General features: G+C 41.6%; 2 protein-coding genes across 3 annotated transcripts in view; both read left to right on the top strand.

Moving 5' to 3' along the window:
- tpm4a (tropomyosin 4a) overlaps nt 1-1,843 on the top strand; it is a 33,135-nt gene extending 31,292 nt beyond the window's left edge. For both annotated transcript variants that reach the window (XM_079506761.1, XM_079506762.1), the window contains one exon: nt 406-1,843. In XM_079506761.1, the coding sequence (XP_079362887.1) occupies nt 406-488 (83 nt within the window). In that variant the 3' untranslated portion in view covers nt 489-1,843. The remainder of the gene's footprint in view (nt 1-405) is intronic.
- Nucleotides 1,844-4,336: 2,493 nt separating this feature from the next.
- LOC306927107 (ras-related protein Rab-8A-like) lies at nt 4,337-17,274 on the top strand. Its single transcript, XM_079506766.1, has 9 exons — nt 4,337-4,394; nt 5,046-5,183; nt 12,211-12,271; nt 12,787-12,847; nt 13,513-13,590; nt 14,525-14,614; nt 15,816-15,881; nt 16,126-16,176; nt 16,315-17,274. The coding sequence occupies exons 2-9, from the start codon at nt 5,057-5,059 to the stop codon at nt 16,402-16,404; spliced, it is 624 nt and encodes a 207-aa protein (XP_079362892.1). The 5' UTR covers nt 4,337-4,394; nt 5,046-5,056; the 3' UTR covers nt 16,405-17,274.
- Nucleotides 17,275-19,500: the final 2,226 nt, after the last annotated feature.

Raw genomic sequence — 19,500 nt, 5'->3', positions numbered from 1 at the left:
AACTCTAGACGGGCCTGCCCCAAATTTATTAGTGCAGCCGTGCCCGGAAGCCCTGTAGACTCAAGAGAATGTCCCCGCTACCATCCTTAGATCTCCATATATGGAGCTGACCTGTTCTGACATTCCATATGTTGATCTGACCTCATCAAACCCTGTACACAAGACATGCTCCTTATATGGCCAGTACATAATTCATTCCATGTTGATCTGACCCCCCAATGCCCCATGCCAAAGCGCCAGCGCTCGCCCAGCAGTCTGCCGTCAACGAGGCGGATGCGTGCACGCAACCTTGCCCTTAGGCTTCACGCAACCTCACCCTTAGGCTTCTTACTGGTATAATTGCTTCAATGGTATTGATTATTTTATTGTATTTTAACATCTCTCTTTCTGTGCCTTTCTCTCTAGAAAAACTATCATTTGCCAAAGAGGAGAATCTGGGCATGCATCAAGTCCTGGACCAGACTTTGCAGGAGCTCAACAGCTTATAAGCACAGAAAGGATTAGATGCTACATTCCATCAATGTTCAACTCCATTCCACATTTTGAGCTGTAAAGTCTTATTCTCCGGGGAGAAGGGGATTAACTTAATACTTAGTACCCTAAGTTTTTATTTTTTCATTCTAAGGCACCACTTTATTTCTGCAATGACATTGTTAAGCTGACAAAATCATTCAGAACACATCACCATTTTTGTATGTTGTCCTATGTTTGCAGAATTTCTCTATCAGGAACTGTTTTTGACCACTTTTGTATAAAGAATGGACAGAATATATTTACAAAACACCCATTACCTTTTGATCTGGTCACTCAAGAGCATAAACCTTTTTCTAGTGTCACATTTTCAAATCTTATACTGTAGAATACTTTATAGAATTGATTACATTTGCTTGGTCGCCATTAGTGTGGCTCACAAGTGCCATCTAGTGGTGTTAAATGAGGATGGTGACTACCTACATGCAAAACAAACTTTGATGTTGATCACAGGCTCCTCTATGCCATCTTGGCAGTTATTCTATTCTTAATAAATCTGTGTAAACAACATTACGGTTATATGGACATGGAAAATATGCATTCATCTCTGGTGCTCGTTGTGAAATAATGCTATACATATTATCTGATGTTTGCACATGACATTCCATTTCAAATTCTTCATTCACATTTCATACATTAAAAGTGGAAGCAAAAATTACACTTCCCCTCATGATGCTGCAGTATCTGTACAAGATGAACACAATCTATGCAAATCCAGTACGTCAAAAGCTTTTTTTCCCCCCAATATGTGCATGTGTCATGCACCAACATATTTTATCATATTTCTTCAAAACACTACCTTTCCATGACATTGACCTGCCCACTGATGTTTCCTGTAATGGCTGAGTTATATTTAATAGCATTACAGTATATGCTCTTATTACACTGCAATGTCTTGTTTTTAATTTAACTTAGATTGCAAAAATGGACATGTGGGACGACACTCTGAGTTAAATTATCACTCAGGGTGTTTGCAGTGTGTAATGAACCTTAAAACCACTGGAGGCTGAGTCAAGTTTTGTAAACCGTGGATACTTGTTGTATATAGTAGATTAACGTTAGGTATGGTCAATGAGAAGTTATTTGTTCAGATTGTTACACCACTTTTTGGCAGGGGAACTCTTGAAACCAAAGAATACACATGCCAGAGATTATAAACCCATAAAATATTATATTTGTTGTTGCAGATGATCATGGTTGTATTTCACTCTTTTCTTAAGCCATGGAAAAGGCTAACATTCTGTATCTGGTTTTGAAGCATTTCATTCACTTGCCCCCACTTTCAACTTAATAAATTTTTTACAAAACAACTTTAGTGATTTGTTTTACCATTTGTATTTTTATAACAAAACTGATATTTTATTGGCATACAAAATAACCATTTAACAATACTTCTGTGTCAAGTCCTACAACACTTACATAGCATAAATATTACGGATATATGTTTACCCTCAATTTAACGAAGAAAGATCTTTACAATATAAAGGATTGAGGATAAACCTTTCCAAGTTAGTGTGATGAAGAAAAGACAGTATACAAGTGCATGTTTTGTACAATGAAGAGAATGCTACAAAACAAAATCAAAATAAAAGAAAGTTCTTTTGAGAGTTCAGCTGACCTAATGGCAAAAACAACTCATTTAGGCATGGTCCATGCATGTTTGATGCCAAACAATGGCCTGGGGTGTCTTTCTTCTTAGTGCTGTTTTCTTCAGAAGGAGCAGCCTAGCATTGTTTTCTTCTAAAGGAGCAACCTAGAGGGACAAAGACGAACAATTCAGGTTAGGTTCATTGTAGAAAAAGCACAACGTAGAGCCAAATCTGAGCAAATGTCAACACGTGTCCATCAGCGCTGTCAGTTACAGACATGGTTGCACCTTGCACTTGGGTACAATGTACAGTTTGGACAACAAAACATTGTTGAAATCCAGCTCTGTTGTACTTCAATAAATAATAATATACATAAGCCTATAAGGCAACCTGAAACTAGACATAAAAATAAACAATACATGCTGAAAAACAGGTGAAGGCAGAACATGACTTGAGCGCAACTTTACAACATTCCACTATAATGGCATTGCACATATTTTCAAGCCCCTAGTTCTGTCCCACTGGGATGTTAATCTTCCATTCTCCCATCCTTTATTTCTTTTGTAGGCCAGTTCAAGCACCAGAGAAAGTTGAGAACCGCTATCATCATATAGATCAACCACTTATTAAAGGTATATTCAGTGATTTCACTTCATTCAAAAATCACTTATTTTTTCTTTTCTTTTTTTTTTTATAATCCTCCCTACTATAGAGTGTGCTGACCATATAAGGAGTTCCTCCCTGTCCCCAGTGAGCCCCTGGGGTCAAAAAAGCCCTAATTTCAGTATTGGTGGCGGGTGGCAAAGCCTTCATCCAATCAGGATGAGAGGGGCCTTCCTCCAATCATGATCGAGTGGGGTGGCCTTGGTGCAAATGCTGTTGGCCTGTTGCACTTCCCCTCACTGTAGTACGTGTGCATGTGCACATTTTGTTACCGGGGCAGACTGGGTGGTTTTCAAATCACCCAAATCACTGAATGCTCCTTTAAGTGTTGTTTTATACTTTGTCACACAATGGTGTCATGCAGAAAATATAATTAACTTTTCACCTGTAATGACATGCCAAAAACAGTTTGATTATTAATTGATTGATTATTTTATTAAATGATTGATTATAAATTATAATCTATTCAATTGATTAGTTAAATGTAACTGTTGCACCCCAACTGTTGTATGAGGTGTTGTGGAGCAGCTTTTAAACCGAGACGTCACCCATTGTATCTCCCGATAGTCACAGGTCTACCGTATAGACATGTCTGTTGGCCTATAAAACCCAAACCTGTAATTTCCACTGACAAGCTCTGAAAAATGACTGCAATGAATGTCCACTGTAACATGCTGTACTTCAATGTAAAGTATGAATAATTCACCACCCCCTCACCCCCCAACCTGTGGGGTGAGGGGGTGGTGTCAGTTGGCAGTCAGTTGGCATTTCCCCCCGTGGGGCTGGCACAGCAGTAAGGAACAGCCCCCACATGGCACTACTCCCTGGGCATGGCTGAATATGGTAGTGATCCTGTAGCAGCCTGAGCAAAATGAAAGACTAGTTAGAAAACAAGTTTGATTTGTCTGTCTGGATTTGATCTCTGTTTGGTATGATCTCTGCATTCTCTGGGAAAAACACAGTATTGTTCACCTGGGCATTTGACATCCATAAAGTAAGAGTTGGGTATATGAAGCAAGTATAGTTTATAATACTGTTGTACAGTCAGTGTACAGCCAATGAGTCACACTGTCTCCAAGTTGAATTTTGGAGTTAGAATGCCCTCTACTGTCTAAGGAGAGAATTGTCAGGGTAATACACGGGACATGTCTAGGCATGACCCACAGCAGCATCGTTTTTATAACAGTTAACAGAGTTATGTAACAGAGTTACATATATTGTCCTAAATAGAACAGACAGGTGTGTGTGTGTCTCTTGTGTTGTCCTTGCGTTGGGTCCCCAAGTCGGCTCAGTGGCCATACCTTGAGTTGGCTGAGTGGCCGCGACCGTCTCTTGTGTTGTCCTTGCGTCCGTGTTTGAGGGATTCCGATTTTACAGGGGCCAGTTTCGAATTGCAGCCGTCCGTAGGTGCCCTTTGAGAGCGGTTTTGAAGGAGTCAAGGGATTTGCATGTCTTAATGACTGTTGGTAGGGCGTTCCACATTTTGGTGGCATGGGAGCGAAAATAATTTAGTCCCTTGTTTGTGCCGAATCTGGGTTGTACATGGTTCGTTGCACTCCCTCTGGTGTTGTGGGTGTGGACTTCGTTAACATTAAGGAAGTATCTAGACAGGTATAGCCCAAACATTTAGACTCTCGTAGAGGTTTTTTTCGATTCTGACGAATCTCTCAACGAGAGTCTAAACGACGAGGTCCCCTTTAAGAGGGCACAGGTTTACGTGTCTGCCTCAAAATCACTCTTACCTTGTACAAATGCAAAATCTAAAAATAGAAAAAGATTGCCCCACATGTCCGGTGGGTGTGCGGGAAACAATTACTTCCGTAGCGACCGTAGTTTTCAATAAAAAAAATATTGTAATCCACTCCGTCCATACTAAAGTCCATACTCTGTCTCGGAATCTGGCGGCCATCTTGGTTTTCTCTCCATTGTAAATGCGCAACAGAACCCTGGCCACTAGGGGCGCGGCCAATGTTCTGTTGCGCATTTACAATGGAGGAGTATGGACGGAGTGGATTACAATATTTTTTTTATTGAAAACTACGGTCGCTACGGAAGTAATTGTTTCCCGCACACCCACCGGACATGTGGGGCAATCTTTTTCTATTTTTAGATTTTGCATTTGTACAAGGTAAGAGTGATTTTGAGGCAGACACGTAAACCCGTGCCCTCTTAAAGGGGACCTCGTCGTTTAGACTCTCGTTGAGAGATTCGTCAGAATCGAAAAAAAACTCTACGAGAGTCTAAATGTTTGGGCTAAGACAGGTACAGGTAACATGGCGAAGACTTACGATTACTTGTTTAAACTTCTTTTAATCGGCGACTCGGACGTCGGAAAGACTTGTGTGCTATGCAGATACTCAGAAGATGCCTTCAACTCAACGTTTATCCCCACATTGATAGGTTGGTAAAAATTGGGAATTGTGTGTTGCTGTCTTGGCCGAAAAAGTGCACCAGAGTCAGCCCATCCCGTCATGCTAATTTGTTGCTAACTTTTTTCAGTTAGTTACCTTTCGTTATGAACCAGAGGCTACAGGAAGCGGCTTGTCACCAAGTACATCTAGAAGAGAGAGAGAGAAGACAATGTCACACTTTATATGCGGAATTGTAAAATGGTCAAAGACGTTTGTCAGTCATAGACTCATAGGTCTGTAAACATAGAGACTTTTCTGTACGGTTTCTTGGGTGGGGTACCAGCTGAGCTAGCAGGGTACAAAGCTGTCAAGTCAAGTGATCTCAAGTGCTGTAAGCTAACTTGGTTAGCCCTGTCTCTAAATGTTTTGATGATTTGAACACAGGCGCGCAGCTACGGGTGGGCCTGGGTGGGCCGCGGCCCACCCATATAGAGAGCTGGACCACCCATCGATTTTTCAAAAAAATAAAGAAAAATAATTTTTTTTTTTTATTTTTATATAAATACATAAGTTTCATAATGTCTTTCTTTCTTTCAGTAAATATGTTTTTGTTGTGTTTTTTACATGATCATCTTGCTTAATATGAATAAACAGGCTGTCGGTTCTTTTTCACTAATGTGCCTAGACTAGCCATTTTAAGACCCAGGTTTTTGGCCTAGACTATAGTCTATAGGATGCGATCATGCAAGTTGTTACGTCCACTTCCTGAGACTGCTGCTGCAGAGCCATGTGGAGATGTTTACTTTTTGTTTCATTAATTTTTCTCGTTCCGGGGCCGTAGTGTCGTATATTACAAAGCCACATTACGATGAAATATCCATATAATGTTGTATAATGTCATGTTGTTGTGCAGGACAAACCTTCACTAGCTGAGTTCCTGCATGTAAGTTCTGAGAGGCTTGATATTAGCTGGCCCACAGACACATTCCAAGGAGGGCCTATGTGATCAGTTGAAAAGGTCTGCTATGAAATTGTAAAGGCTATTGTATTGAACCGTGGATACCATTGTGTTAATAATCTATAGAAGTGACCATCTACTTAGTATGCGGTGGTCTGGGGACGCACATGCACGTGCGTACACACATACAAGGGCGTTGGGGTGCACACCCTACATGCACTATTTGGGGAGAATTATAAAGAGGGTCTCAAATGTGCGGAGATCCAGAGAATCCAGTGAGAATCCACAGAATCCAGTCAGAGAGGTCAGTCGAGAATCCAGTCAGTCAGAGTGAGATCTGTAGCCAGGTTCCAGATGAGGTCGGGGACAGCTATGAGGGGACTGCTCTAGGATGGCTCTGGAATGGACTGATCATGAATTTGGTAACTAAGCTTTGTCCTTAATAAAATGATACAGAAATAAGGACATGCCTGGCCTCTCCAATCATTTATGCAACAGGGTAAAAAGTGCTTCATGGACACTCAATATATGACAAATAATGGCAATACACTACAAATAATGGCGAGCTAGATCGTGGCCTCATTGTTCGCGCTCGGGGGGGCAGTCTGCTCCTCTGGGACGGATTGAGGAAAAGAACTTTGTTTTGTCACGGAGTGTGTCTGGGAGTGCTTGGACTTGTTGTTTAGGTGATTGGAGTGCCATGACAACTTGTAGGGATTCAGAGTATTGGAATTGAGGATTTAAGTTTAGTTCAGTCTGCTCGGCGGGGACCGTCATCGTCTCTGCTACGGCTACGGTCAACCAGCGGCTTTCAGCAGTGGTGTGCGTCGTCATCACCATGGTTTTCATCACCACGGCAGCAGACGGCCGGAGAGAGGGGCTGCAGTCAGGGGTCAGCGAGCACCACCAGCGTCACCTCTTCAGCAGCGATCGTGGGGGGGGTCCGTTCTACTCTGCTCGGCTCGGCGATTCAGTGTTCAAAGGGAGGCGTTCATCAGCCGCGGGCACCGAGAGGAGGAGGCTCGGCTCAATTCAACAGTTCTACAGGCTCCCAGCAACGCATCACTTTGCAGCATGAGTTTCTGCCTTGCAGTGGCCTACTCTGTAAAGGGTTGCAGTGGCTTTTACGGGCGTCAACTTCTCATTTTCAGTCATTTTGTCATGACTGAAAGAGGGGAGATGGAGAAGTCAGTTCAGTTTGGGAGAGAGGACAGCTCGACAACAACTGTGCGGTGCATCAGGACACTGCATCATGCATACAACCTGTTGGCATGGACAGCCTCATTTGGCCATGCTGGCTGAAGGAACAGTCGACGTGAGATAACGAGAGGGGCAACGGTTACAGAAGAATCTTTATATCAGATGAATATCGTTACATCTGATTTCAAATGTGTGTCTGTGTTTGTCTAATTCAACATAATAGGCATGTATGTTGATGGTTTTGTCGTAGGGTATTTTAATTAGAGAAATTGACTTGATGGGGATGAATATGCCTAGATTTGGGAAAATGAATAATAATGTGTACCGGAATAATATTAGTAGATGTCTCTTTGTTAGACGAGAGGTAGTGGCCCTGCCGTACGCTTAAGTGTAATCCGTCCTAAGATTAGATAAAGGGCGTATTGTTATTCAACTAAATTTGTGAATGGGGAAAAGTCAATGAAGGTATTTGGCCAAGACTGTGGAATTATCTATTGTTATGTAGATTACTCTGTTTTTTGACGTATATGTGTTGGAAGTTGATCTGTGAATCAGCTGCATGTTGTGGGGGATTAATGCTGATACTCAGATGTGATTTGTACCGTTATCGTTCATTGGGTTGAAAATAGTGGGGTTGTATCTGATGTTATCTGATGTTTTTCCCCGGCCTTGGAAATATGGAGGGTTGAAATAATGTATGGATAATTTCTGCATGTCCTAAAGGAAAACTAAACTTTTGAGGGTCAATAGTATTGGATGATTATAGCTATAATTTAGTCATGACATTAACTGAAGCTAGGTGTTTTAGATGTCACGATTGAAAGGTTATAACACACATTGATCTATAATTGGAGTGCTTTTGAGTAAAAGCAAAAGGGGTTGGAGAAGCGACAATGCATTGTGTTAAGTGTCAGATATGTGTACTAATCATTGATGCCATTATTCATGTTTGAGTTATGTGATTGTTGAAAGTGATAGGGATTATACTACAGAGAAGTTATTGGGGTGTAAACGATTTTTACTGTGTTTTTGTGTTAAAATGAAATGAAATGAAATGAGATGAAATGAGATGAAATGAAATGTAATGAAGTAAACACAGAGAGAGTCAAGCATACTGATGATGAGGATGTAAATGTAATGAAGATCACTGGTGATGATTTTATGTAATTTGAATGCTGGAAACTTTTGAGGGTATTTTTGGATTCTATTGTAATTGTGTGATTTCTTTGAATTGCTGATGTTCCAGTAAGTAAGTCATGTATCGGCCAGAGGGAGGATTCTAATGTGGCTCCTTCCTATGAGTTTTGTGACACATGTTGGCTCATGTGTCAAGGGAGGACCTGTCGTATATTACAAAGCCACATTACGATGAAATATCCATATAATGTTGTATAATGTCATGTTGTTGTGCAGGACAAACCTTCACTAGCTGAGTTCCTGCATGTAAGTTCTGAGAGGCTTGATATTAGCTGGCCCACAGACACATTCCAAGGAGGGCCTATGTGATCAGTTGAAAAGGTCTGCTATGAAATTGTAAAGGCTATTGTATTGAACCGTGGATACCATTGTGTTAATAATCTATAGAAGTGACCATCTACTTAGTATGCGGTGGTCTGGGGACGCACATGCACGTGCGTACACACATACAAGGGCGTTGGGGTGCACACCCTACATGCACTATTTGGGGAGAATTATAAAGAGGGTCTCAAATGTGCGGAGATCCAGAGAATCCAGTGAGAATCCACAGAATCCAGTCAGAGAGGTCAGTCGAGAATCCAGTCAGTCAGAGTGAGATCTGTAGCCAGGTTCCAGATGAGGTCGGGGACAGCTATGAGGGGACTGCTCTAGGATGGCTCTGGAATGGACTGATCATGAATTTGGTAACTAAGCTTTGTCCTTAATAAAATGATACAGAAATAAGGACATGCCTGGCCTCTCCAATCATTTATGCAACAGGGTAAAAAGTGCTTCATGGACACTCAATATATGACAAATAATGGCAATACACTACAGTAGCACGCCGACAAATCTGATAAACTAAAAATAGACTAGGTCGCGGACGCGGTGACAATACTGTGGATTATGCTTTTCTAAATCTTCCGAAGTTCCGACGCCTCAGCAGTCAGCAACAAGGTATTTGGAATGGATTGGAAGCTTGTTTTGTGATTTTTCCACGTTGATGCTTTAGTTTCAAACAAAGGCTATTTATTTCTGCAGCTTGAAGAGATACGTTAGAGTGTGTGTGTGTGTGTGTGTGTGTGTGTGTGTGTGTGTGTGACGTGTGTCGTGTGTGTGTGTGTGTGACGGGGACGGTAAACACTAAACGCCACAACTACGAGAGAGAGAGAGAGAGAGAGAGAGAGAGATGGGGAGGGAGAGAGGGAAGGGGGAGAGAGAGAGAGAGAGAGAAAAAGAGAGAGAGAGAGATTTCTTACTTAGTGACACTTGAGTCAATTTTCGCCACTCCTCCGACAGGCGTGCATGCATGTGTGTGTGTGTGTGTGTGTGTGTGTGTGTGTGTTTGTGAGTGTGAGACAGACGTATTTGAAGCGTTCCAGCGGGTCTGTCTGTCTTGTTAATGTTAACTAAAGCCGGTAAAAATAAGAACTGCCTGGCTGTCACTCTGGGGGCAATATAACCCGAAATATAACCGAAATACGCCAAATAAATAAATAAATAACCGATTAACCCCACTCGCGCGCGTGACCACCACGCACGCGCGCTGCGTGAGCGTGCGTGCCGGCCCACCTAGCCATAGCGAGGCCCATCTAGAATCGCATTTCTGGCTGCGCCTCTGTTTGAACATGGTGGACCCTATTGGAAACAAGTGTAATGCTTAATTGGGTCGTCCATTCACAGTTAACAGCCTTTGTATTGAGTTTGTGCTTGAAATGTACTGTAATTCTGCAAACTGTTAATAAATTCTTCAATCAATCCATCTTAGGCACTGTTTTTCTGGCAAATCTAAGGGAGCAAATATAAGACTTCCGGTGGACGATCTCTTCAAAATAAGAGTTTTGATTGATTGATTGATTGAAGAATTTATTAACAGTTTGCAGAATTACAGTACATTTCAAGCACAAACTCAATACAAAGGCTGTTAACTGTGAGTGGACGACCCAATTAAGCATTACACTTGTTTCCAATAGGGTCCACCATGTTCAAATCATCAAAACATTTAGAGACGTACAAATAGACACTTCTATAGACAGAACAGGAATTCATCATAAAGGAGGTAAAAAGGGAAAAGAAACATATACAGTGAGGGAAAAAAAAGGGGTGGGCGGTGGGGGGGATTCACGTTCAGCTCCGTTAATTTGTTTGTTTTCCTTGGAGGAGCTGCGTTGGGTCCCCAAGTTGGCTCAGTGGCCATACCTTGAGTTGGCTGTGTGGCCGCGACCGTCTCTTGTGTTGTCCTTGCGTTCGTGTTTGAGGGATTCCGATTTTACAGGGGCCAGTTTCGAATTGCAGCCGTCCGTAGGTGCCCTTTGAGAGCGGTTTTGAAAGAGTCAAGGGATTCGCATGTCTTAATGACAGTTGGTAGGGCGTTCCACATTTTGGTGGCATAGGAGCGAAAAGAATTTAGTCCCTTGTTTGTGCCGAATCTGGGTTGTACATGGTTCGTTGCACTCCCTCTGGTGTTGTGGGTGTGGACTTCGTTAACATTAAGGAAGTATCTAGACAGGTACATGGGTATCTTGGTGGTGTATCGAATCTTGTGGACCAGACCCATTGCAAGATGCTGTACTCTGTCGTCGACCCTAAGCCATTCCAGCCTGTCGAAGTGGGCAGGGGTGAGGTGGGTTCGGGGGGCTAGGTCAAGTAGGAGCCTGACCAGTTTGTTTTGGGAAGTCTGGAGCCTGGTTTTAAGGGCCTTTGAGGTGCTGTGGTACCAGGAGGTGCATGCATAGTCAAAGAAACCCTGTACAAGGGCTCCTGTTAAGGTCTTCAAGGTGTTTTTGTTGACCAGTGAGGAGATCCTGTAAAGGAATCTTGTTCTATGGTTGACCTTTTTGATTACGTTGGTGGCCATTTTATCACCGGAAAGATTAGCCTCCAGGATGGAACCTAGGTAGGTAATTTCATCTTTACGTGTGATAACATTGTCACCCACTTTAACCAAGAAGCCATTTGCCTTGCTGAGATTACTATTAGAGCCAAAGAGAATGGATTCAGTTTTTCCCAGGTGTAAAGATAGTTTGAGTACCCTCTAGAGTATTGAAAAAATATTAATTTGCACATTAAAACTACAAATGAAGCATTTAAATGATGCTATATGATGCTATAAGACACACATTATGTTTCTGTGTAAAAATAAGTAATTAAATAACGTAAAAAAGCTATTCACTGGAGTGCATGGACTTTATAAAGTGGACACTGGACAAAAGACGGCTCCGCGAGGCAACTGTTGTGACATATGCACGCGTTCAGGGAGATGTCCTCTACCACACCCCACTCTCCGCTAAGCGGGAGAGGTGTAAAATTCCGAGCAGCAGACTTTCTACTGCTGTCAACGGTAAAAAAGAAGTGCCGTTTCCAGACCCAGAGTGGACACTGGACAAAAGACGGCTCCGCGAGGCAACTGTTGTGACATACGCACGCGTTCAGGGAGATGTCCTCTACCACACCCCACTCTCCGCTAAGCGGGAGAGGTGTAAAATTCCGAGCAGCAGACCTTCTACTGTCTTTTGATTTGCCAAAAGAACGGAGCCCCGTTCTTATTCACTGACACAGCCCATCCTGTTCTGAAATACACAATGCACTATTGGGCTACATGACATCATGACTTCTGACTTCAGGCTTTGTGTTACTTTGCAAAATTATTAAATCCAGCTTGTCTTGTGTCTGCCATGAACACGATCAATTGAACAGGAAATGTATAATGCCCTGCCTCTGCTTGTGCTGTGCTGTCTTTCAGGTATTGACTTCAAGTTCAGAACAATAGAATTAGATGGGAAGAAAATCAAGCTACAGATATGGTAAGGGTAATGCACCCCACAAGGGAAATGTAACCTTTGTGCTTAATTCATATATCTTTTTATTAGAGACTGTACAATGCACTATAACTTGGACCTTATGGAATAACCACTACATTTCTACATTGCCAAAATGGCAGCACATGCACCTTTTTGTCTCCTACTTTTTTCCCCTTCATCCCTGTCTTCCATAAGATGGGTACTAGTGTGTTGCCTTCTGTTGTACACACAGAGGTCAAGTGTTTCACATGGTACACACTTGACATTTGACATACACACTTACAATTTGTGAGAAGCTTGAAAGGATACCTGGGGAGACATTTTATATATGATTTGAGGCCACTTGGGTCCAGATTATTGCTGTATCCATCCGATGTTCACATAATCATTGTGATATATCCATGTCCCAGGTTACAGCCAGGGCAGGTAAACCAGACATTTATACATCTAATGCATTCAGTGACATGGGTTATGTGGGTTGCATAAATACGTATTTTAAATTTATATTTTCCCTCTAGGGACACAGCAGGGCAGGAGAGGTTCCGGACCATTACTACAGCTTACTACAGAGGAGCCATGGTAAGTAACATTACTATGTCATCTGGAACTGAATGGATGGCATTGGTTGCCAGTTCCAGTGCCAGCCCCAACTCATTGCCATAGTTAATTCTACATTCCTTGCATGATCATGCCCTGCATTGTTTTTACATACCTAAACATTAGAGGTGTGTTCAATCCATTGTCATGGAATACAGCCAGGACTCTATAATTAAGTTAATGCCAGCATAAGTCCCTTTTGTCACTAAATTTAAATTTGTTTCACATTATGCTGTCCACAAATAGCCATAATAGTAATGACAAGTCCACATAAAGCATTTTGAGAGCGTTCAACTCTGTAATATGATCGTGATTCGTGATATATTTCCAAATGAGCTTTGGGAGGAATTTGATTTGAATGTTGAGAAGTGAAGTGAGCATATCTTAATGCACAGAATTTCAGTTTGAAGTTGAAGATTGATGAGAAGAATAATGAGCCATGATTCATGATATTATTGGTTAGTTCAGTTTTACATAAACAAATGTATTTAGTTTAACTTGTGACGATTCAAAAAATATATACTCATTCAAGCTTGACTTTATATGGATCTAGATCAAATGTTTTAATAGTTTTACCCTCATTTTCCTTTTTATTGGTTGGATCAAACCACCCATTTTTAACTGTTTACCATCTGTGAATTCTCCAGGGAATAATGTTAGTATATGACATTACCAACGAGAAGTCATTTGACAACATCAAGAACTGGATACAGACCATAGAGGAGGTAAAGTGTGTGTGTGTGTGTGTGTGTGTGTGTGTGTGTGTGTGTGTGTGTGTGTGTGTGTGTGTGTGTGTGTGTGTGTGTGTGTGTGTGTGTGTGTGTGTGTGTGTGTGTGTGTGTGTGTGTGTGTGAGAGACCACGTGTGTGACCACCTATATACAGTAGTTGTCATTCCTATAAACTCATTCACAGGCTTTTCTCATGTCACATGGGAGTACTTATCACAAGGTAGACATGAAAGTAGACATGAAAGTGATTACTTAAATGTACTTTCGCTGGAAGCTGTCTTTTTGACCAATCGCAAGACTTTTCCTGCCTGGGTAATGTAAACCGATCTGCGCAGCATCAACGCAACTTCCTTGGGCTGTACTTCCTGCTTAGACACTTTCAGTAGCAGTTCTTGCCCAGTGTGTACACATGGTTTCTACTTGTTAGTCACAGTGACATGCAGTAGTATTTCCTGTGTTTGCCATGTCTCCTTTTCCTTTAAGTCTGTGTGTAATTGAAGCACAAATACATGGATTAAAGTTCTCAGTCACCACGACTGATTTCAGTCTTTTTGATTCCATTGAAGGCATGTTGCACAGCGAAAACATGCAATATGATCTGATGCATCTTCTATAAAATCTGTAATAGTCTCGGTCGGATATCTCATAATGAAAGCAAATGTTATTATAGCCTCAATCTGATTTCTTTAACCAGCAGGGACAAAAAACATAATCATTTTACATATTGTATTGATTATTATTATTTAGGAATCTGCTCTAGTGTGTGGGTAGTTCCTTTCATGCTGTCTCACAAATCGCACATTTAGGACTTAGTCATGCAAACATTTTCAGTCGTGAGATTTTATTTTGCTTTAATCCACGGAAATATAAACTACAGTTGTCACTTAATTTGTTCCTGTCTGTTTGCCATGACCTCCTTTCCTTTTCAGCATGCATCAGCAGATGTGGAGAGGATGGTCCTTGGGAACAAATGCGACGTCAATGACAAACGGCAGGTGTCCAAGGACAAAGGGGAGAAGGTGGGTCAATGGAATTTAACTAGTGTTGTACCCTTTGTTCTAGTACTTAATGCAGTACCCATCTGTAGTACTTGGACGCCAGTCATCTATGATGAATTAAATTGTAGTCCGACAGTTTGTTTAAAGTTTGTTTATATTGTCTATATACATACATTCGTGAATCCACTTGCTGACTGGCTGCTTTTTTTTTAATAGAGGGATTAGATGTGACCATGGTGAGTACATGCACATCCACTCTAGCCCAGGTGCTGGACAAACAGCAGTACAGAAGGAAGAAGATCCCAGTGATCGAAACGTTGAATTAATGCACGCCTGCGGTGCCGTAGGGACGGGCAGGTTCCGAAATGTGCATTAATGACGATGAAGAACACCCTTGAGTGTAATATTGCAATTATACAACAGTTACCCTTAAAACTAAGATAATCGCCGAAAAATTATATATTTTTCTTTTCAAAATCTTTTTATTTCCGTTTTATAACAGTATGGGTGTCAAGTCACAGGTTCATAGAAAAAATAAAAATAAAATATCAGATTTAGTATCAGTGACTGAGGTAAACAAACGTAGCCTACTGTATGAATCAAAGAGATCGTGGGCAGACATAATGAAAAGACTTATTGTGCAAAACATGCCCCTTCAAGAAAAAAGAAAAACAGTTTCTCCCCTTCAAGTCCCAATTTAGTATAGCCAATTCCCAATTCCCCAGCCTCTCTACAAGTACTCCATCTCTGCTAACCCCCACAATCAGTCATTGGGAGGGTGAAGAAAGCCTCGGGTCTCCTCCGATACCCGGGCCATCAAGCCAACATCTTCTTTACACCCGACAGTGAAAGGTCTCACTAGGGGGGCGTAACGCATGTGGAGGTACACGCTATCCCCCCCACCTCCTCCCTCCCCTGAACAGGCGCCCTGACCGCTTGTGGGGATCGAAAAATTATATATTTTTAATGACAGATGTAGTCACTACAACCACAAATGTCCCAAGAAACTAGCTAGCCTAGCCACCTAGTCTGCTGTGCTCTGAGAGAAAAAGCAGCTGAAATCTTTGTTTTGATTAGGGGTTCCTTTGTGCTGGTTTAAGGAACGGCTAGAAGCTGTTTCAACCAATCGGATTGCTTCCTCGAAACGACCTGTTGTATAATTATTCACAATTGTACTACGAGTACTGACAGTGTCACTGTTTCTTATCTCTACTGCTGTCAGCTGGCATTGGAGTATGGTATCAAGTTTATGGAGACCAGTGCAAAGGCCAACATAAACGTGGAGAATGTGAGTTCAAGTCTTTTACTTTAATACCTCTCTTAGTCTGTAGCAGGGTTCTGAAATTACATTTGAGCAGTGGCTGAGATTACTTTATTTTACTTATTATCCTAAAAAATATCAAGACAAACAAGTTTCCTTTCATGTATTTGGTCTGGGTTTCACCACTATTAGCCTCGCTACCCAGGATTTTCGTTCGCACCACCATGTGTGAATTGCTAATATCAGGCTTTTTTACCCTTTGGCTCTGCAGGCCTTTTTGACTCTTGCCAGAGACATCAAGGCAAAAATGGACAAGAAGCTGGTGAGAATGACACTCAAATATTATGTTTTAATCTGCCAGTGATTTTAATTAGTGTGCTATTACTGTATCTATATACATGATGTCTTATGTTCATACTCTTCTCTTTCTTGCATGTACTCTTATCTGTGTGTATTTCAGGAGGGCAACAACCCACAGGGCAGCAATCAAGGGGTGAAGATAACAGAACAGCCCAAGAAACCCAGTTTCTTCCGCTGCACACTCCTGTGAGTAGGGGACAGAGGAGTGTCAACATTCACCATGGCCTTAACTATGTCCCTCACTGGACAGAACTGGACGTAGCATGCTCAGATCCCTTCTTCCATGTCACTTTCTACTCCTCCTTTTCTTGTCTTCCGTTTTCCTTAAGCTTATCCATGTCCTAAAACGCCATGCTTATTTCTAACCATTGAAAAAAATAAGGAGGTTGTCTGAGAAAGTGCTTCTTTCAGTGCTTATATGCACAAGTTTGTGGCCTTTGTTACTGTATGTACAATTTTCAAAGTGTTTTTTGAGAAACCTTGATGGTATTTAGCAGGAAATGAACAAATCTCTTACTACCCATAGTTCTTTGTAACTGAAACCACTGCAACAATTCATTTTTTATGTTTTAAAGGTTGTTTGTCTTGAACATGAGCTCATCTGATGCCTAACCGGCTTCTCTTAACGTTCACTGGCATTATTTAGTGCAAGCTTATTGCTTGGCTGCTTATCACCACTTACCTTTATGCACACTGGATTCCCATATTTTGCATCATAACAGCAGGCCTCATAATTTGTCAATTTATTTTCTATGTTTGTTGACTTACTGTACGTGAGTTGATAAGACCACAGTATGGTGCTAGCTACCTATCACCACACTAGCTATTATAATACATGTGCACACTGATTGTACTGTAAGTTCTATTGATCTAACTTTTGATCAAGTGAGGCACAGATGCATGCATTATGACTTGTTGGTGCCAGACAATTTTTCCTGTTCACCCTTCTTTGTTCTGTGTTGTGGAACATTTGCTCTCATTTCCTACTCTTTAATTTCCTTCTGTAAAAACTGACATTCCAACCATGGTAGTGACACTCTTGGTCTTTTAAGTGTGCAATGCTATCAGACAAGACTGAGCTTCTCTTCTTCCCAGCTAAGTCCTGCCCTATGCGGGAGCTAACTATTTCCGTAGACAACGCCCTGGTAACGTCTGTCCCAACAGCCAGGAACCTTGGTGTTGTCCTGGACAGTCAGCTCTCGTTTACAATTTAGGCATTAAAACTCACATCACAGCTGTCACTCGATCCTGTAGGTTCACACTCTATAACATACGACGAATTAGACCGTTCCTCACCCAGGAATCAGCCCAGCTCCTAATCCAACAGTCTTGTCAAAACTTGACTATTGTAATTCGCTCCTTACTGGCCTACCGGCATGTGCACTTAAGCCTCTCCAAATGATCCAAAATGCCGCAGCTCGTCTGGTCTTCAACCAGCCAAAATTCGCACATGTCTCCCCCCTGCTCCGCTCCCTGCACTGGCTCCCAGTCGCTGCCCGCACAGAATACAAAACTCTGATGCTGGCATTCAAAGCAACCAAAGGTATGGCTCCCCCATATCTTGCAAGCATGATTGAACCCTACAAACCCTCCCGCGCACTCAGATCAGCCAACGCAGGAAAGCTGGAAGTACCCTCACTAAAAACGCCGGGCCAACGCTCCACACGTCCCAAACTCTTCTCCCTTCTGGCCCAAAAACTGTGGAATGCACTCCCCGTTGCAGTCAGAACTGCAGCATCACTCCCAATCTTCCGCCGTAGTCTGAAGACCCACCTTTTCAGACTCCATCATGGCCCATAGCACTTATCCTACCCCCTTAGATAGCACTTTTTAGACTTAGATAGCATTTGAAACAGACTTATAGCATGTCATGTAGACAGCACAATAATTGCATTGTATATAGTCATAGCACATAGTAGCCTACATATGTATAGCATAGTATAGTATATATGTATAGTTAATATGTATAGTGTCATTATATAGATATGTCCTAGTTACGTTCTTAGCTTACGCATGTTTCTTGATAAATGCATTTTATATATGTGATGTATTCCCATACTTTTGTTCCTGCCTAATGTAAATCGCTCTGGATTAAGAGCGTCTGCTAAATGCCTAAATTGTAAATTGTATCTGTATCTGTGCGATCTTATATCAAGTATTCACGTACAGGTATTGAGGCATGGGTCTTGGGTAAAAAAGTAGCTTAAAAATAGGGTAAGCATGGAGTTTGTAATTGTGCTTATTTTGGGTTTTAAGTCCTGTGAATGCGAGGTAAAGTGGAATATTGGTGGATTAGCAGCACTGTTCTCTTTGGTAATCCCTTGGCTAAACACCAGACGGCATTACAGCTGCATAACTGTGCTGACAGAGGGAGCCACGGTGTTAACGTCACTGTTTAAATATGTTTCTTCCAGTTCACAGTGGGAAATTGTATGCAACTGTTTTTGTTGGGCTTTTGAAAAAGGGTCTTTACTGTAACAGTATTTATGGAATGGACAAACGGTGTTAGTCAAGTGCCCATTTTATATTCTTCTTTATTATGCACTTTTCCAGTTTTCTTTCATGGGTTCTGTACACTTCATTTGTTTGTTAAAATATTTTGTTGAAAGCACACAATTGTTCACCAATTACTCTATAGTTGGTATTTTGAAAAGTTATTTGGTAAGAGCACAGCTGGGCTTCCTGAAACATCTTAGCACTGACATCTTTTTGTGAAGGTGATGTGAGTGTTGCGATTAAGTAGGGGGATTTTTCCCCCCTACTTAAGAATATTTTAGGCCCACAACTCTTCCATCTACTAGTGTTGGCAAAGTTCCCCCCCCAAACATGCTTTTGAGAAGCCCAAGCAGGGTTGTACTTTGCTTCCTCCGAGCTCGCTCCAATTCAATGGCATCACATCTTATTTTGGTCCACAGTGGCCCTCTGAACTATGCATCAAGAGAGACGATAGGAGTCAGGACGTTTGAAAGATTTGCACATCTGACTTGATCACAAGCTTTGAGATTATAACTGTGCAAAGGATCTATTCACATTTAGCTTTATTTTCTTTGGCTCTTTGCCTATATGTCACTTCCTATTCTTTGATCTCTGTTGTGTTAAATGTGGAGCTTGTTTGCATTGTCATAGGAAAACCTTTAATTCACATCAGAGTTATGACGGTGTGAGCTTCCTGAGATGTTGCAATTTGCAACTAATCTCTAATTGTGATTACGAGTCAGTCAACAGAATCCCTTAATGAAACACCAAGGTGTTGACCTGTGGATGGGGATCATTACAATGGCATCAT

This window comes from Electrona antarctica, assembly GCF_951216825.1.
Source record: "Electrona antarctica genome assembly, chromosome: 7".
Lineage (NCBI taxonomy): Eukaryota > Metazoa > Chordata > Actinopteri > Myctophiformes > Myctophidae > Electrona > Electrona antarctica.
The sequence above is the reverse complement of the archived record's forward strand: the minus strand, read 5'-3'. Positions and strand labels throughout refer to the sequence as shown.

Excerpts from the sequence above, each read along its gene's own strand:
- LOC306927107 (XM_079506766.1), top strand. The coding sequence starts at position 5,057 with ATGGCGAAGACTTACGATTACTTGTTTAAACTTCTTTTAATCGGCGAC. Across the intron at positions 14,615-15,815 it reads CCAAGGACAAAGGGGAGAAG|CTGGCATTGGAGTATGGTAT; the intron begins GTGGGTCAATGG and ends TACTGCTGTCAG. Across the intron at positions 15,882-16,125 it reads CCAACATAAACGTGGAGAAT|GCCTTTTTGACTCTTGCCAG; the intron begins GTGAGTTCAAGT and ends TTGGCTCTGCAG.